We start from the raw sequence: 20,396 nt of genomic DNA on the forward strand, positions 1-20,396 counted from the left end.
ATTTGCAGAAGATTTATGGGGCCTTTATCGATGGAATGATGAGCAGTATGAGCTTTACCACGACATGGACAGCTGCTCCGCTGCTTTGGCCATATCCTAAGAATGGACGTCGACGCCGCAGCTGTGAGAGTAGTCAACCCAAGGTGTATTAAACAAGGTGGTGTTGGGGCGACAGCTGAGTTTTTCGCCGTGGAGGCCATTACGTCAAAATGATGTGTTTGTTGTAACTCATACCAATGACAGTATGGACATCAGCGTATAATTTGTTAGTGTAATTTTTTACTTATATACGGTCAACACCACCTTGTTAAATACGCCTTGAGTCAACCTGGAAACCACTGGTGGTAGCAGAGGAAGATGGAAAGACCAAGTGTATAAGGACTTGGCTTCAGTATTTCCAATTCGCGTCAGTTGGCATAGAAGAAAAACGACTGCCGTGCTTTGTTGAACTCGGCCAAAATAGCTTAGGCCGTTACAGCGCCAAATAAGAAGCAGAAGTCAAATAGCAAATGAATGCATTTATGTTGCAAGCAAATTATATTATGCTGCTACATTTTCAGCGTTGGCGCTGTAGAGCAGTATGCAATTAGTTTTTGAATACACAGCATTCTCGTGCAACTGTAAGCAATCGAATTTTCTGCTGATTGCATTGGTCTTTTCATGTGCTAATTAATCATAATAAAATTTGATTTTGAACGCAACTTTCGCAGCGAGTATAAATGCATCTATGTATAATGTTAATGACGGCACAACTTAAATTTTCCATTCCATTCTATTATGCAACGGTATGCCGCGTCATAAATTGCGGACTTTAGAAATGCAAAGGCGATGCGAAAACCAGGTTGGTTTCACATAAATATGTAATATACATTTTATGCATTTCAATTATTTTAAAAAAAAAAATTTATTAAAAAAATTTGGTATTTAAACTTCAATCATTAGAAGCCGTTACATCGGCAATATTTTAGTACACAAGAATACAATCACATACACAAAGGTTGTAGTCTGAAAATATTTTGAAAAGTCTTGTCACCTGTTTTAAAAAGCGAATTGAATGTAATTTTTCGGAAGTTATATGACAATTTAAAATATTAGAGTCAAACCAGAGATTGTTAAGGAACCTTTAGTTTGAACATTTAGAATATTATTAAGGTGCTTTACAAGGGTTGCCACCAGTTTAAATATTAAATTCTATTAATTTAAATGAGTTATAACAATACTGGTATCAATCGAAACGGTATTTCTTAACTACATATAAAAGGGTTGCCACCTGTTTGAAAAATCAAATTCTACTTGAGCTCCTGATATATCCGTTAGCTGTGCACTAGGTGTTTACATAATATTTTATGTCTAATATGCAAAAGTCTTGGGCATTCATAAAGTAAATTCTGGACACTTTAAGGGTATCTTCTATCGGACAGCTGCGACAAATCCTATTATGGAGAAGTGCTATTTATGCAGAATATTTGCCTAGGGGCCAGTTTCCCGTAATGGTTGCTACGATTCTCAATACCTCTGGCTTTAATTTGCTAACAACGTCCAAGGTCTTCGTCCTCTTGTAGTTAGGCCATAGTTTTCTAGATGAGTTACAGGTCTGTATATCTGACCATCTCTGTCCTGATAGTTGACGCAAATCTCTGTGGTCTATTCCAAGACGACCAGTGTGCCACCTCTTCTGATTCGTCCACATCGGCTCCTGCCTTCGCCCATTCATCGAATTTCTCATTGCCTTCTATATTCCTGCGACCAGAAACCCAGACAAGAGAGACAGTAGTTGACTGAGACACTGAGCACAGTACCATTTTGCATTTCTTAGCTTAGATTTGGTAATCGGAGACGGTATTGCTAAAAGCACCGTCTGGATGTCATAGTATATTGCACTTTATATTTCACCTGGGCCCCATTGAGTAAAAGTACGCGCATCTAACCACTAGCCTGCGGCAGCCGCCATCTTATATACAGTATTGGCCAAAACAATAGCACCCCCATTTCAAAGTGATATTGTTTGCCACTCATGTTTATTTATTTATTTTTAAGAATTTTCAATTAAAATACAGTTAATTCTCTCACAAAACTCACATAAACTCAAGTTTAAAACTTTTTAAAAGACCGCAAAAAAGTGCAACAAATTTTCACCCAAATTTCAAACTTTTTTCTCAGAAGCGGTAGAATTTTTTTGAATACACAGTTTTATAGCCCATTCAATTTTAGTCTAATAATGTGCAAGTTTCAAGTGGCTAAAAATTACCGTTGATTTTTTAGAATTTTTTTCGCCGAGGATGTTGCGGGTTTCTGCCATATAAAAATAAATTGTGTTTAGTCGTTATATGGAAGCAAATGAGACAAAAAAAATTCTAAAAAATCAACGGTAATCATTAGCGACTTGAAACTTCCACATTATTGGACAAAATTGAATGCGCTATAAAACTGTGTACTCAAAAAAATTCTAGAGCTTCTGAGAAAAAAGTTTGAAATTTAAGGGAAAGTTTGTTGCACTTTTTTGCGGTCTTTTAAAAAGTTTAAAACATTGGTTTATATGGGTTTTGTTAGAGAATGAACTGTATTTTAATTGAAAATTCCTAAAAACAAATAATTAAACATAAGTGGCAGACAATATCGCTTTGAAAGCGGGGTGCTATAGATATGTCCAATACTGTATATACTAAATAGTTCAGTTTAGTGGTACTCGTTTGGTCAACTTTGTTCATAGACGGTACGCGGGAAAAAGGTTCAGAACTACTGATATATGATTAGTATATGTGTATCAGAATCTTAATCGTTTTTTTTTTGTTATTCACTGTTCGAAAAAAATATTTACTTCTTAGTTACCACTTTACCAATCTGAACTAATCAAGACATATATCTTTCCTTTGGTCTCATTAAACACAACTTTTCAAAACATAAAACAGCGGGTACTTCTCTCAAAAACAACAAATTCACGGTGCTACAGAAAAAAGTCATGAAATACACCCGAAACAAAACCTGGTGTAGGTTGTATGTAGCTTTGGTTGACTACAACATGAAAATAGGTTCCGTATGGTTCATGAACCCTCCATTTTTTTGTACCCGAGCGCACTTGGGAACAAGGGTATTATAACTTTGTTCACGTGACGGTTGTTTCAACAGGCAAAACGAATCGAAATAGATATAAGGGCTATTCGCGATCCGGTGCAAATGGCCTAGCATCATTGCATTGCAAATTTGTATTGCAAATTATTTGCAATACACAAACAAAATACACGCATTTGCATTTGTCATGGCTTGACAAATTTACAATACCGAAAATCCTTAGCATAAAAATGCTATGCATTGCAACTCTGGTTGACATTTCTATCAGCTGATTAAAAAAGTTTTACCATGACAGTTTAATTAAGGTCGCTCACAATCCATAGCATATTTCTGCAATTGCATAAATTTGTCAGCTATTATGCACCGAATCGCGAATAGCCCTATAGACAAATGTATTCATAAATGATCAGAATGGAGAAAGAAATCGATTAAGCGATGACTGTCTGTCCGTCCGTCCGTCCATCTGTGCACACGATAGCTCGAGTAAAAATTGAGATATCTTAACGAAACTTGGTACATGTACTTCTTTTGGTTACCGCTCCACCAATTTCTCCCAAACAACAACATACTAAATAGCTGAAAATCTTTAAAATTCCCACGTCCCGTATAACGGTAATTTAGAGAACTACGAAATCTTCGATAAATCACTAAATACTAAAAAGAATTTTTTTCAAAATTCATTGGCGTAATACCGCCTACATATGACTATGGGCCAATTTCACAGTCATTAGTTAACTTCTATGCTAATGTTAAACCACCATTTTTCATTTCACAGTATCAGTTTGAGTAATGTTTAACTGCAGTTAACTAATGTACATCCATTAGTTAAGCAATAGTTAAAATTCTAGTAGCTAACTAATGACTGGGAAAATGGCCCTATCTCATTATGTCTAACTGAACGTTCTATCGAAGATGTTTAAAATAGGGGTAAAACTACCGCTACATGGTAAGCAGGGGTACCATGTCCCGGTAGTTTTCGGAAAGCTGAAGAAACTGTATTTACCGACTACTTAATGTTCGGCTCCGCCCGAACCTAAGCTTTCTTACTTGTTATTTATCTAAAAACAACCTTGACTACATTTCATCCGATGTTTAAATGTGAACAATTTTTGAAAAGAGAATTTATATACCTTTAAAACTATGTATAACAATATTGTTAGACCCAGCTTGTTATATGATATATGCCTATCTCAAAAACTACACTGAGGGAAATAATGCATAGTAAAAATTAATACTTTATATTTGATTATCGTTTAAGAATGTTCGTATTTAAAAATAATATTTTCATATAAAAATTTAGCACGCACGTATTTGAATGTTCACATCTGCAGAAAATCTGACTAGCCCCAAACTAGTGTACAACTAGATCTTTTGCGATAGTACTAGTTCGAGCTCAATACCAAAGCAATACTTTCAACTGTCCAGTTGCGATGTCATTGGCGGTGGAAATTGTTGCCCAGTGCATTACTTTGCAACTAGTTTTTAACCAGTTCCAATTTGGACATTTTTTTTTATAAGAAAACGTTTTTAATATTCGATTTAGGGATATTTGTTTCGTTTTTTCTTTTCTTTTACAGATTCCACTTTTGTAACATATATTATAAAAAAAAATATTGTAAACGGCACGCAAAAATTTAAATTCACTAAATCTGAAAAATCTCCACTGCCTCCTCCGCGAATTCAGCTTGCGACCAATAATGTTTGAGTCGGAGGACTTCTCGCTGAGCTACTTTCGTATTCTACGAAGAATTTGTACACTTACGCCGCAATTTTCAACTGTCCCGCTCTGCAGCAGTTTTGCACTAGTTCAGAGGTAACTCTGATATATGTATGTAGCTCGGAACTAGCGCTTTGTCAGACTGTCTCTAAATTTTACTGCAAGGTATATACGCCTTCACATGCACAGATGCAGGGGCATACATACAGTGCTGAGGGGGGAGAAGGCGTACCTACACATAATCAGGCACGCGTCGCAAATGGAGCGAACCACTCAGGTGGTAGGTACGCTTGTTGGCGGTTACCGTGTGAATTTCGCAAGCTCACTTTACTGTCTAACCACCTAGAAAGACGGAGCGAAACCACAAAGCAAACAACAATTAAATACCTTCAGTCGATACTTAATAGCAAGTGGCTGACGAGTAACTGTGGCAACAATAGCACAAGTGGCGGTAACACAAACAACGTCAACACCTGTTGATCCATTTTAAATCAGATAGCGAAAAGCAATAGTGAATAAAATGCAGCGACAATGTATTTGTACGTATATCTGTATGCAAATACTTGCGAATGACACCTGTTAGTAGTGCACCAATACTTTGTGGGTACACAGACCGCTTTTGTTGCTCTTTAAATTATTGGTTTCTGGAACGATGATTGGGCTAAAATTTGAGATTTCCTATAAAAAAGTTAACCACCAATAAAATATAATGATTGCGTCTATTGGTAACGGCACTTTTTGTTTCGATCTCGTTGTGGTGAACTACTTACATACATTTTATTTCTGAATATTGGTCAAGTAAGTATGTATGTGCAGATACATAAAAATAGCAGAGTTATGACTTTTTTGAAGTTTGATTTTATATATTTTATATCAAGATTTCTGGTGTTAGCAATGAGAAATGCTTTGGGTGGAAACCGAGAATCAGTTCGGTAGAGAGCTAATTGTTAGAATTTCTTCAAATGATATCCTTTTCTTATAATGACCACCATGGCGAACATACAAAGGACTACGTTTTGATGGCAGCAACCTGTACTGTCCAGAACCTTAATGTGGAAGTTGCCTCTGTCCGGCTGGTTGATGTGCACAGGTAGGCGAAGGCTGACATCATCGCCATCCAAGAAACTCCAGCTGGCACACCGATAAAGAATTTCTGAGCTAATTAAGTACGGTGGCGAGGTGTTGATGAGGTGCATGCTTCAATTCTTACGCAGAATGTGGTTTGTTGAACGCTGGCCTGACCAATGTGTTCTGCCGTAGATATTTATCTCGCATGAGCTTTTTAACAAGTATCGATTGACAGCGAGTCTAGCGGGATCGCGATACTCATTTCATCCTTTTCCATACAAAATACATTGGGCGTCAAGAGAAAAACGTTAATAACTTTCGTCTCGATGCATTACGGCAAATTTTTTTCAATATTAGCTCAAAACGCGCCATTGAGATATCAGTAATGGTAAAAAAAAATTTAATAATTTTTATAAAATAGTGTTATGACCAAATAAAAAAAATGTGAAGAAAACATTATCATTCTTAACTGTTTAAAATATTCGCAAATTCGGTATTAGCAATCGCACGAAATCAAATAACATTCCTATTTTTTGACGAGGGGGCCGACAATGCTTATTGCAGGGGTGGGCAAGGCCGAGGCCGAAAAGAGCCACAAAAACAACAACAAAAACAAAAAACTTATTTTGAAATATAATTATTATTAGAAATGAAAAACATTGATTTTATTATTGTTCTAATCTACTTAAGATAGATATTAAAGAAAATTCAAAAGATCCCTTTGGCCAAATTTTCAAAATCTGCTTTTACGTCAGTTTAAAACCATTCGAAACTGTTGCTAAGTCAATTGTGAACGGTTTTTTGACTTTACAAATTTCATTGTAGAGTAAAAAGACTCACAGCTATACGTTGAACCAAAAATTGAGAATATACCGCACGCAGGTACTTTTTATGTTGCATTTCCAGTGCCTTATCTTCTTTTGATTTCAAAAACTCCAACTCTTCTTCGTTTTTCTTAAAAAGGAGTATTTCGGATATTTATCAATTTCGAATAAATATTGAAGAACTATTTAGCCGCCCCGGTTGAAAAAATCGTATAATCTGGTACATACACACATATAAATTCAGGGCCGTATTTAAGAAAAGTCGCCTACCTTCGACAATGTTTAGGCGATTGAAATAAATGAGCTATCAGGTTATTTAAAAATAAATCTAATTTTAGGTAGTACTACTTATTTTGAAATTGTGAAAATTATCGATGATCAAAATTTAAAAAAATTAAAAGAAATGTGTTTTTTTTTTATTTTACCCGATAAAAATCCAAACAATCCGCGTCCGACAACAGATTATTATATACCATTTTATCAGTGGCCCAGGTAGGGGAAATTGGTGCACCCCCCCGCCCCTTCGAGCAATTTAGAGAAAATTTCTTTCCCATTCTTTGAGCCCATTTTAGCTAATTTTTTTCGTTTTTCTTGAGAGCTGGACACCAGGCTTAAAGGTGGACTTGAGAAAACGGATCTTAGTCGGTTTGATTAAAAAGAAAATTTTTATTTTCGTAAGTTTTTTATAACAGAGTTTTACTGGATAAGAGAAAATGCATGTCGTAAACCATTGTTATTAGTATCTTGTTTCTGTTGTAGTAGTCATTTATATTTAGTTGACGCACTGACTGTTTTTGGCTGTTACAAATACCCAACTGCAATAATTCACGATGATACAATTTACATTTCGAAAATCTCTTAAATAATTACAAGTTTATGGGAATTTCATCACCAACAATTGGAAGGTATTTTAATTTACGTTCGCGTTGGCATATGAAAAATTTAATGTCAACAGCAATTAACACAGCTGCAACAGCAGATCTTATCTGTACATAAAACATCTTTTATAGCCACCCAAAAACTAAAACTACATACCACAAGTAGTAGATGTACATACTCGTTTAAAGGCATGTAAGCGTATTTTATTTATGAATAAGTATGTATATATGTACGTATGAACACTAATTAAATTTCCACCCGTTTTTGGCATAATTTCGCATTTGCGATAATATTTTTATTTTTGTACCGCTTGTGTGTTCCAGCTGATATATTTTGCCAGTTGTATTGTGTCTTTGTTATTTTGTTTATGGTTTTTCTATTCACATAGGCACTTCATGTTTTTATGCAAGCCTGCTACTGCAATGGTCCTCTCTTCTGGTGTCTTCGCCTTTTTTACCAACTGACTTCCACTACACATTTTGCCTTCCTCTCTTTTTCTTCCTCTCTTTGTTGCAATTGTTGTTGTTACCACCACCACAAATATGGCATTGTTGTTGCTCGATTTGTCGTTGTTGGCTGTGGCTGTTGCATGTTGGTGGCTTATTGCATGCGGTACTTTCTTCCTAAGTATATAAAAGCGCCGCGATTTCGTAGCTTTGGCATTATTCAGTAGTGAAAAGTGGCAACGTTCAGTTCGATCAGCAAAGCAGTGATCTCTTTTTTTTTTAATAAAAAAAAATATTTCGAATAAAAAATAAAATAAATACCTATTCGTGGTATATATACTTCAACAAAAATTTTACATAACTTAGAATATATATATATAAAAAAAAGCTGATTTGAAATGGCACTTAAGGTGAGCAATGCAAAGGATACTAAATGCAATGAGTGTATGTGCCATAATACAGACATAAACTGGTTGAAAGTTCATGCAAGTGCGAAACGCTAAATGATATGTAATCATAACTTAAGTGCAAAACTCCCAGAACGATTTATAAAACATGCACTTCAGGACATACCATATATATGTACTTATATGCAAAAGAGAGTAGTGTTGTTATCTATAACAAAAAAAAATGTCAGTGTCTGCAAAACAGGGAAACGAATGCTTTCTCGACTTTACAGTAAGGAACAATAATGAAAAAATAAATACAGTTTCGAGCTATGTTGAGGATATTGAAATCCTTATCTATCTTGTAGGAAAATACCAAATACCCAAAATGGAATGCCTAAAATCAGTGTCATTGATACTAAAAATTCGCAATTTTTATTAAAAATAACCATTACTTTAAGAATAAACTTAGGATATCGCTTTAAAAAGTTGCTTCCTGGTGAATTTTGGAAGGAATTTCTGCTACTTTTGCAAACCTCTAATTAAAGGACATCGTCACGCTTTTAATTTCCCAAAACTTATTTTTAAGTTCACAGATAATAACTTTTGTACGAGAAAGAGCATAAAACAGTGGACAATATTTATTTAGCAGATTCCCAAGACGTGTTAAGCATCGCAATGTCTTGAAGTATTAATATGCTTCCTATGTAAACTGACGGTAAAAGAAGGTTTCAGAGGATTCATTTTACATTATAAGAGCTAATTTTATTTTATCTATCATTTTCAAACCTTCAATGGAGTTACAAATCCCTGAAAATCACTTTAGCCATTATTTTACATAAACAAGTTTTGTGAATCCCTAAGTTACTCTCGTTCGGCAGTAATCTTCCAATTTTGGTATTGAAAATCGGAGGAGAGTTAACTCTCCATTTAAAAGCGACTCTTGGAGAATTTTTATTAATCTCAAATATAACATTTGTTTACAGTCGGCTGAAATTTATATATTTTGATCATGTAGTTCTATTCTGCAGAGACTTGAGGAACCATAAGTGTTCTCAGCAATGTTATGTACGATATTCTTCTTGCCCTTGATTCCAAATTTATGTACGCATGTAACACTAGTTTGCTTTGTGTAATTTATTTCAATAAAACTGAACACATCGTCACCTGAATGGAAGATCGACCTATCTCGGCAGCCAGTTCCAAAACATCCTACCGCAGAAAACTATTTAAGAACGCCCTATTCCAGAGTTTGGTTGAAGAACGTCTTATCTAAGCTTCCGATTCAAAAATGCTTTCTCATTAAATAACATGAATATTACTCTTTGAACAGTTGCAAAACCGTCTTCAAACACCTTACTACTTACTCAAAATTGTTCACACTAAATTTTTTAACACTTGTTTTACATGCATATTTTAATATATCAAATAACTTATTATCATTTAATTGAACTTGACTTTTCAAACAGTACGGCCTTCATAATCCTCTTTCGTCTGACTCCTATATTGTGATACACATTTCAATTACCTTATTTCCTTAATTCAAATTTTATTAAATTTTTTTTAAATAGGTGCAAACCCTCTCAAATATCATTAAGAAATAAGAACCTTCCAAAATTATTTCGATTGATAATTCCACTTTTAAATCAGGTGGCAACCCCCTTCAAAATATTTTAAAAGACAACCTTCTCAAACCTCTTTTAATTCGTGCTGACATATTTAAATTACCTAATTCCTTGAATTGACATTGAATTTAATTTTGAATAATTCAGTTTGTGTGGTAGGCGCCATACTCCCTGCTTCAATAGCTCCCATTTTTCTCCATGAGTATGGTATTGATTTTATATATGTATCATACCAAGTTCCAGTATTATACCAAAAATTCTTCCAGACTTATGAGGTATGGAAATTTGAGTTTGTGTGGGAAGTGCCACGTCCTTAAGTAAGGCTAAGTGACACCAGCGTGTAAAATTTCATGATGAACGGTTGAGTAGTTAAAGCAAGAAAGTGTGACAAACAAACAAACACACTTTCGCATTTATAATATTAGTATTAGTAAGGATACATACATGTACCTCGGCGCTCATTATGTACGAGAATGACTCCGATATCTTTACGTATTTTTAGAAATACAGATACAGTAAACAAGCTGATAGAGGTTCGTATAATCAGTCGGTAAGACTCTAGATCGATGTCTGTTCCCCCCAGCACCCAAAATAAAATAATTTGTTTTTTTAAATCGATAGCCACTCGGCAGATGAAAGTAAAAATTCGATTGCTTTCTGTCATGGGAAAGCTTCTAATAAATGAAATGAAAAGACCACTCAACAATTTTTGATCAGCTCTAAGAATAAAACGAAAATTTTCTAGCATAGAATTTTATCTTGATTCCGGGTCAGACCTAGTTTCTGAGATATCGGTGGAAATATGAAAAAAAAACCCTATGGGACACATTATATCACATATGTGCATCGCAAAGTTGTATTTGTCATCCAATTGGTTTTACATCTGTAAAGGAGACTCTAACAAAAGCCCACACTATAGAAAAAACATACAGTAAATTTAAAAAACCCTTTTTTTATGGAAAAAGGTTTGCCTCTCTATGCTAAATACAGAGAATTTTAAGTCTACTAGCGCAGATATTGGATATATTTTCGAATTTTCAAAAATCAAAAACCAACCGTGATTTTTGAGAAACAGTTTAACGGGGCTGAGTTTAATACTGAGATATACTACATATACATACAGACTTTTGTTGAAGTCTCCTTAACAAATCTCTCTCAGATTTAAAACCGATAGGATGAAAAATATATCTTTGTGATGCACATTTATTATGAAATGTGTCGCAACTGTGGATTTTTCATATATCCACCGGTATCTCAGTAACTTATAAAAGCTTTATTTTATTCTTGGTGGTAGGAGCTGATCAAAAATTTCTGACCCACAGAAACCATTATTATATTCGGAATCAGGTAAAAATTCGTTGGAGTAATTTTATTTCATTCTTGGTGATTTTTTTGTCGACTAGTGAAATCCTTCAATGTATGTAACAATATCTTAATTTGGGGGAGCAGCATGGAGATATAATTGGGGATCAATATATGTATTTCTGAATTTCCTGCAAAATAACAAAGGCCTCCTTGCTCTTTGGAACAGCAGTTTGGTACTCGCAATATAGCGTGTGTATTGTACGGCAGCTTTCCATAAACCCCTGGGGCAGCTCTGCATGTAGTGCTAAACCTGTCACTGATATTTTTTATCCGCAGGGAGACCCTTCAATCCACCACTAGATTTAAAGTAAAAGGCTGCTTATTTGATATAGTGTGGAATGCGGCGGAAATTGCCGGAGGCAGAGATTCAGACTTGAGTGCATTTTCAATGTCACACCACCATTGCCTTTGCTGAAGAGATTGTACAATGTCGAGTTCACTGAGGCTGAGTGCTGGCTTCATCCAATACTGAGCCCGGACGTACACATTGTCGAATCTGCATTGATGGCTCCACACCTGACGCAGGGGCAGTATATGGAGTCTATATCGAAACTAACTACACTTCTCTCTTGAGTTACTCGGTAGTATCTGGTAACGAGGCATGATAATTTAGCACAGAAGGCTCGGATCAGATTTTCCTCGATCCGCAACCAGTTATAGCACTGCCAACTACGGTAATCAAAGCCACCATCAGAAAGTAGGTGAATATTTTCCTCAGAAATGATTAGCGCTGCAGGCGGGCCAAATTCATGTCAGAGGGTCTTATTAGGTATTTGCAGCAGGGACCGAACATAACAGTTATTGATGAAAACTGTCATGGAAAAATTCACTATGAAGGAAATGTTCTACAACAAAGTGAAACATACCAATCGATTTCGCTTTGCACCGAGACTCAAATTCGAAAAAAAAATTTTATTTGTAATTTTTACGCAAAATTTAAAAAAATAACAATTATATTTGATTTTTATAATATAAATCCAAAATAACAATTATTTAACAGTTATTGAAGAGTTTTATTTATAAAAGTCATCAATGAAAATCAGTCAGTGACTTTTACTTTTAAAAGTCATTAATATAAATCAGTGACCGACTTTTATTTTTTAAATCAAACGTATAAAAGTCATTAACATTTTTCGCAGTTAAGAAGGTGTTGGAAAACAAAAGTTTACTACGACTTATTAAAATTACTTTTATAAGTATGATTGAAAAAATAAAGATCAGTGACTGATTTTTATATATGACTTTTATAAATAAAAGTCTTCGATAACTGTTATTTAAGACATATAATTTAAAAATCAAAAATAACAGTTATTTGCAGATTATTTAAATAAAAATCTAAAATAATTGTTATTTTCGATTTATAAAATACAAGTCAGAAATAACGGTTATTTAAAGAGTAATTAAATAAAAGTCAAAAAATAATTGTTAAAGAGTGATTTTTTTAATATAAGTTGTAACTGTTACGATCCCTGATTTGCAGACAACTTTAAGGGCTGTTGACTGGTAGTTTGTTATTTTGTCAGGCGTTTTCATTTTTAAAGACGATGCAGAGATCCTTTGCAAACATTCCCTTTTTTGAAAGCATTTTTACTACCGAATGACACTGATCTGTAACAAATCACCTAAGTTTATTTTTTCCATTTTCAGTATTTAATTTTTGCTTCCGCTATGTGCCTAGCAATGGCTTCACCAATAGGTCACTATTATGAAGAGCAAGGTGGTTATGAAGAGCAAGGCGGCTATGAAGATCTTAGCAGTCATGATCTCGGTGAACACCATCAAATCGAACGCGTCTCTTTGGGTGAAGAACACCATGGCTATGAGCACGAAGAAGAGCACGTCGATTATTATGTAAGTAAAAATAGCCCTACTTACTTATTTATATTTATTTTTATTACTTTTTATTATCTATATAATGAGCCCGCTGTTACAACTACTGACTATAAAACTTATTTTGATTGTAGGCTCCACCTAAATATGCTTTTAAATACGGTGTAAATGACTTCCATACCGGTGATGTGAAATCGCAGCATGAATCGCGGGATGGTGACTCCGTTAAAGGTTTGTAATCAAAAGCTTTCAATATAGTACTCGTAAAAGCTGAATTTAGAGGAGATTTAATAGCGATTTAATATTTACGAGAATCACATAAAGCCATATTTATAGGTTGATAGAAGAATTACTTAAAAAAATTACAAAAAATTTAAAGTTAAGCAGTATAAGTACAAAAGTCATAAAAAGTAACAAAGTAATATTTCTTTATTTTAAATTAGTCTTCTTTCCTAGGATCGGCCAAAATGTTTCCGCTTTATTTTTTAGTTCTCCTTTTGTTTTGCGCTGTATTTGGAGGTTAGAATTTGATCATGTGAGTGGCGCATGTGTTCTCATTTTTCAAAAATTTTAGCAAATTTTTCTCTTAACTAACAAATCGGCTCGAATCCACATGCGATTTATATTATAATAAAGCGATGAAATATATATATGTAGTTTCAACGAACACTCTTGTATACACTTGAAAAGGCTTCATCTGCATTTGGCATTTAAAGATGCATCTGTTAATTTTGGTCTGGTGTTAGGGCCACCTGTATCCGGATATACAAACTTGTTAGAACCTGCTATAGTAAGAATCAGAAGCTCAGATTCAGCGAGGATCCGTCTGAGTGAATCGCTAAGCCAAGCTAATTGTTGAGCCTTGAGACACCGGTAAAAATAGCAGTAGACCTTTAGTACAGTTTTCTCCAGTTGCTTCTATCAGGAGTTTTGGTGCAGACAAATAATGGAATGGATGCAAATTATTTATTCGAAAGCTAGCAGAAAAAAATTAAATGACCGAAATAAGATCCATGACGATGTGGGTTGTGTTCAATTTAAATTTAATACTTTCACACACTCTCATCCATAAATGCAATTTGGGTGAGCGAATGTAATTCGAATTCAATTATTGTGTGAATTGCAAACATATCGTAGCCGTTACTAAATTTGAATCTAAAACTTTTAGTAATCAGATGTCGAATCAAAACAAAATATAATAAAATCGATACTAAAAAGAGAGCAATTGAAAAGAACTAGATAACTCGTAATAACAATTAAAAAATTGAACTGCAAAATGCGGTCCTCTTGAGATCAACGCGTTACTTCCTTTCCAGCTGGTCTGAAGCTTATCATATAAGTATGGAAGTAATCCGTAGGATTGTTTCAAGAAAATAACAATTATTTTTTCTTTGGTTGACGTTTCAAATCAGAAATAAATTTAATTTGTTGTTTGATCGACGAATCAAATCAAAAATAAAATAGATTTCTCAATTAACCTTCATGTCCCCGGTAGTATATATTTGTAAAATTTTCACCGAAAATCCGGGACCCTCAAAACTCTTCCTACAAATGTAGACACCATATACATACATACCTACATACATAACAGCGTGCGGCAGTCAATTTCAAGCACGCAAATATTAATGTACTCACGAAGCTCGTGGCCATATTCAGTAAGACTCCGTTTTTGGTTTCTCTCGCGGACATCGGGATTTTTTTTTAAAGGACTATGTATGAAATTTCAAGGATTTATGATAAATTCAAAACTTATAAAAAAAAAATCACTGCAATGTGGTATAAAAATATAGGTGTGAAATAAAAGAGAAAACTCTGAAATTCAAATAAAATTAAATCTGTTGGTGCACAAGGACGAAAGGGTATGAAATTGTCCGGTTAACTTTTTAGTTTATTATTTAAAATGACATTTTCAATACATTTTTAATGTTTTTCAGTTCTACACAATTTTTTATTTATTGGACTCCCTACTGTTGTTCTACATCGTAAGGGATATTTTTAATAAATTTTTGAATTTTTCATATCCTTGAAGACTCAAAGCCTTTAAAAAAAGATGCTGACGTCGGAGAGAAAAACTAAAAACGCAGTTTTACTATATTTGGCTCCTAGTTTCGCGCGTATATTGTTTCGTGTACTTTGATTTTTTTTTTTGTTTTTGTCGCACGTTAGTTCACAAAGGCTCTGACCAACAAATTCTTTATTTTAGAGAAGAAGCAAAAAACTTTATAAAAAAGAATATCAAAAACAGGTAGGGTTTTTTAAAAAATTGCATGTATGTTACTCCGTTGTTTTTTGTACTAACACTTTAAAATTTTTATTCAAGGTGTACTTTAATACCTCCTACCAAATTCTGTGAAAAACATAGTTTCGAAAAAAGTGTTGGTTAGAGCCTTTGTGAATTAAGGTAACGATATGGAAAGTCACTTAACTTTTTTACTCAAGACAAATTTTTTTTTGATTTCTGCATGTCGCAATATGTTTTTATGTATTTGCGTATGTGTCTTAGGTAGCTGTTTTGTAAACGAATTTTGTGTTTGGAAAACAAGTTGCGAGTTTGCGGCGCACATATTCTCACTTAAACTTTCGGTCAATGCTGCTCGATTAATAAAAGTTAATTTTGTTACCATCATTTTGTGTTTAAAATTTTTCGTTTTTAATAAAAATGAAAAAATGTGTACACAAGTATGACAGTTAGTGTAACCGTGCCTTGTTCATATGTTTTAATGATTCTCCCTACAAATTAACGCCTGCTACAAATGAAGACTTTTGACCGTCTACGCGAGCTTTCAATCCCGAGCGCATGGAGCTTAATAGCGTATTTAAATTCAAAGTGATTATAAAACACGCAACTCTGTTTCCGTTCTTTCTTCCTTATATCTAATTGGCAGGTACAAAGTGCGATTATGTCTTTTGTAAAGCGATCCACTAAATTTTAGTTCTAATAAATTTTTCTATCGAAAATAGGGCCGACAAACTTTGGGTATTTACTTAAAAAAGTGTATTTGATTTCGAGTGTTACTTCATAAGATTCCGAATTAAGTGGAAAGTTAGAGTAATATGATGCACAATATGGCTGCTTCATACGAAAAATTAAAATTAATGTTGATGGGTAAATAAAAAAAGTTGGAACATAGTGTAATTTTTTCGGCTCTCAATGTTAAGGAAACCGTCATTTTTTATGTTACTGATATACGAAGTTTTTTTACTGTAAGAAACGTTTGTGTATATCGAGGTCTTATATTCAAAACGATCTATCTGCAGCTTTTACAAAACCTACTTGCTAATGTTAGTACCCATCTGAGACTTAATTTTCATTTTTTATTGCAATTTTAACTATGAAATTCAAATGTTAATTCGCTTGAAAAATTATATTAATATCATCAATAACAGTTAATTCCAAGGTGGATTTTTATAAAAGAGTCAAATTTTTGTGAAAACTGCAGATAGAACGTATTGAATGTAAACCCTCCATAAGCTTTTTAGTGGCCTATTTAAAAGATTAGTATGAACAAAATCTATATTATTTCTCCGAAAAATGGAGCTTCAGTCTAAAGTTCCCATTTTCGGAGTATATAGTTAGAGCATGAGTTTCAAATTGCTCGAAAAGACTGCCAATGAAGTTTCAAGTTAAAGCTTCCTTTTATTTATTTTTTTCGCATTTAATTCATCTATTCTTCTTAGAAATATTAAATACCAATCTGATTGTAAAATATATTCTATCTCTTTTATTTTAGGCCAATACTCGTTGGTTGAACCTGATGGCTCGATTCGCACTGTGGACTACACGGCGGACAAACATAACGGCTTTAATGCCATTGTGCACAAAACTTCACCTGTACACCACGAAGAACACCATGAAGGACATTATTAAGGAAATAAGAGAACCGAATAATTCTGATTGAAACCAATCAAAACAGAAACAGTGGAATTTTATTAATTAGTTGTAAATTCAAATCGAATTAGCTGAATTATAAATTAAGAACAGGAAGTACTTTTAAAAATCAGTTAGATTTTCTTTACTTATAAATGTATGCATACTTCAACTGCCGTCTCAGAAAGGGCCTATTAAGACCTTACACAATTTTAGATATCTTCAGTAGAATATTAATATTTTCTTGTGCAAATTTTACATAGTGGGTATTCTGTTTTTATTATCTTTCTTTTTTTATGGAATTTGATACACTGTGATAGCGTTAATGTTCTAACTTACTCGACTGTTCATTACTATAACTACTGTCATTAGCACCACTGCCAATTGTAATAACACCAATGTTGTCACTTTATATATATATATATATAATCTTAACTTTATTCAAACATTAAAATGTCATTAGTCACTATTTAACTTTACTCTACCTAAATATGGACTTATTAGCTATTTGAAAACTAACGAATTTACCAATGTTAAATCTGGCTCTAAGGCTTTTTTGTGAACGAAATATGAAAGACTTGTCATATGAATTATAAATTAAATGTGTGCTCATTTATTTTATATTTGTACTTATAGCTGTGTGCTTACTCTACACTACTGAAGACTTATTACTTGTAATTTTATTTTCTTCACAATACTAAATGTTGATTTAAAAATCTTTGCTTTTCCATGTATACAAAAACAACTGGCAAAATGTAACTACAATTCATTGGAGAGAAGAAAGTATGTGCTGTATGCTTTTGTAATTAATGAAGTGTGAGGATAAACTGGATAATATGCAATGTAAATTTAATAAAACAAAAATACTTGATGTACTCATTATTTAAGAAAAAAAAATGTATTTTTATATTTGAAATTCAAAAAAGACTGTTTCGCGCCAAAATAAATACATACATACATACTTTCAGCAAAAAGTACTCGACCAACGAAAAAAAAACCAAAGACTTAAGCTGCGAACCCGCATGTACCAATTGTGCTACATACATATGTACTATATATGTATGTGTGTACGTATGTAAACGGCGGCGTTTTCACGCCAAAAACTGGTGCTCACTGGTGTCAGTTTACTTGCAGGAAAATCAAAAAATGTCCGCACGACAAAAACCGGAATTTGATGAAAATTATAAAAGCAAAAAGGCATTAAACTTTGATACATACTTACAACAATGTATCAGTACATTAATATTTATGCGTTGGCGCGCAACATGTCACTAGCAATTATGAAATCGCACTGCCAACGCCTTCGTTGGTTTTACCAAATCATTGAACCTGCACTTCAGCCTCTGAGCGACGGGTTGGCGAACAAGGAAAACGAATGGACATATCGGGAAATAGGCGAATGAGTAAAACTGCAAATTCGAAAACTGCTGAAACGCATGCAGATGCATATGTTTGTAAGTGTAAATGCAATCGTGCGCATATGGCAGCAAGCAAAACCAACCGCAACAGCTGATGGTGCGTACATTTGCGTGACAATTGTGCAAAATGCTGTGACTGCGGTCTTGTTGGCTTATTTATGCTTCATTGCGTATACATTTTTTTACGAGTGGTAAAGCGAAAAGAAATAAGCGGTCAGTTTGGCTCAATCAGCTAATTGTGCGTATGTGTGGCTTTCTCTACTTCGATGGTATGGAACGATTTGGCCGATCAGTTGGTAATTGTCGTGTGTGCCTTGTAAATTTCTGCAATGATGGTGTGAGTACTATGCGTTTTTTCTCTTCTTTTGTTTAGCCAAACTAGGAAACTATGGTTGATTTAGTGGACTCTACCGGTCGGTTGGTTGTAAAATTTATTATGGCGGCAGTGGCAGCTTTAGTGTTTAGACAAATATACGTTTATCAAACCTACATATGTATGTATATATGTATAGGTATACAAACACCAAAGAAGACGAAAAGGCATCAATTTTATGAACTATACTTTTTACAAATAAAAAAGTATTTTGATCGCATAGTTTGTTCTGACGAATGCTAAGCTAGGCATGGTTAAATGAGAATGATTTTATATATCTCCATACCAAGTTCCAGTAACCTACCAAAAATATTTCCTGACAAATGCAGTATGAAAAATTCCGCTTTTATGGGAGGTGCCACGCCCTCTTGCCTAATCGAGATTAAATGTATCCTCTATTTTAAGTTGGGCTAAATAACAGCAGTGTACAAAATTTCATGATGATCGGTTGAATAGTTAAAGCGTGAAAGCGTAGCAAACAAACAAACTCACTTTCGAATTTATAATATTAGTAAGGAAGTAAGGATTCTCTACTCATGGATGAGTGCTGCCACCTTTTAAAAAAATCTAATTCAACTTCAATTAAGGGAGTTATTTATTTGAAAATTATATTAAAAAAATGGATGTCAAGAGGCTTAAAAAAGCTGCAGTTTAGTATATTTTGAAAAGGCTTGCCACCTGTTTGAAAAGTAAAATTTAAATTAATTATACGCAAGCCATCTGAAGAATTAAAATATGGTTGTCAAACAAAGTATTGTTAAGAAACCTTTAGTTTTAAAGTTTTGAATAATATTGAAGTCTTTTACAAGGCTTGCCACCTTTTTGAAAATTCTAATATTAGTTTAAATGAAATATTATAACACTGCCAGACCCGGGGAACTTCGTCCCGCACAAAATAATTTTTTTATTGAAACTTTTTGGTCCATCATTTTCACCAACAAAACACGTTTACGATTTCCATTGGCACACTCATCAGCTAAGATTATGGTTTGGTGGTCATTTCCGCCTTAAATAACCTAACGAAAGCGTTATGCCCGTTTGAAGAACATTTCCTCTTCACTCCCTGGCGGCAACAATGATCCGGTTCTATAGTAAATCTGTCCAAGAAACTTTATCGTATACTTGGTGGCAATTTCAAAATGGATGCGTATAACTGTTCTACAGAAATCCAATATACATAGACTTATTTCAGACGAAATACCTTAAAAGCACATAAGTTTCACGAAATCAATTTAAGTGAAAATAAATTGTTTTTTCTTGAATTTATTACAGTAAAAGGCGCGCGATGGTTTTGGCGGTTGATTTATCGGTGGTGATTTGAGATTTACCCCTGCATAACTCAACCCTGGTGTCTCCGAATGAAGCTTTAAGGCATAACAATACTGGCAAAAATCACATACATTGGACCAACACATAAAAATTCGATATACTTAATGGTGCAACAGGTTTATTTATTCCGACATTCACGGCACCTTTTCTAACTTGGCGATTATTCGTTATCACTCCAGCGCCACGTGGCAGCTCTTTT

At 34.0% G+C, this 20,396-nt stretch overlaps 1 protein-coding gene across 1 annotated transcript; it reads left to right on the top strand.

Moving 5' to 3' along the window:
• The first annotated feature begins 8,327 nt into the window (after window positions 1-8,327).
• Cpr66Cb (Cuticular protein 66Cb) lies at window positions 8,328-17,184 on the top strand. The gene is made up of 4 exons (XM_017617767.1): window positions 8,328-8,413; window positions 13,027-13,230; window positions 13,344-13,440; window positions 16,941-17,184. Exons 1-4 carry the CDS (start codon window positions 8,402-8,404, stop codon window positions 17,075-17,077), a joined length of 450 nt encoding a protein of 149 aa, XP_017473256.1. The 5' UTR covers window positions 8,328-8,401; the 3' UTR covers window positions 17,078-17,184.
• The last annotated feature ends 3,212 nt before the right edge of the window (window positions 17,185-20,396 follow it).

Source organism: Rhagoletis zephyria, unplaced genomic scaffold (genome assembly GCF_001687245.7).
Source record: "Rhagoletis zephyria isolate East Lansing unplaced genomic scaffold, Rhagoletis_zephyria_1.1 Rzeph_scaffold_01484, whole genome shotgun sequence".
NCBI classification, from domain to species: domain Eukaryota; kingdom Metazoa; phylum Arthropoda; class Insecta; order Diptera; family Tephritidae; genus Rhagoletis; species Rhagoletis zephyria.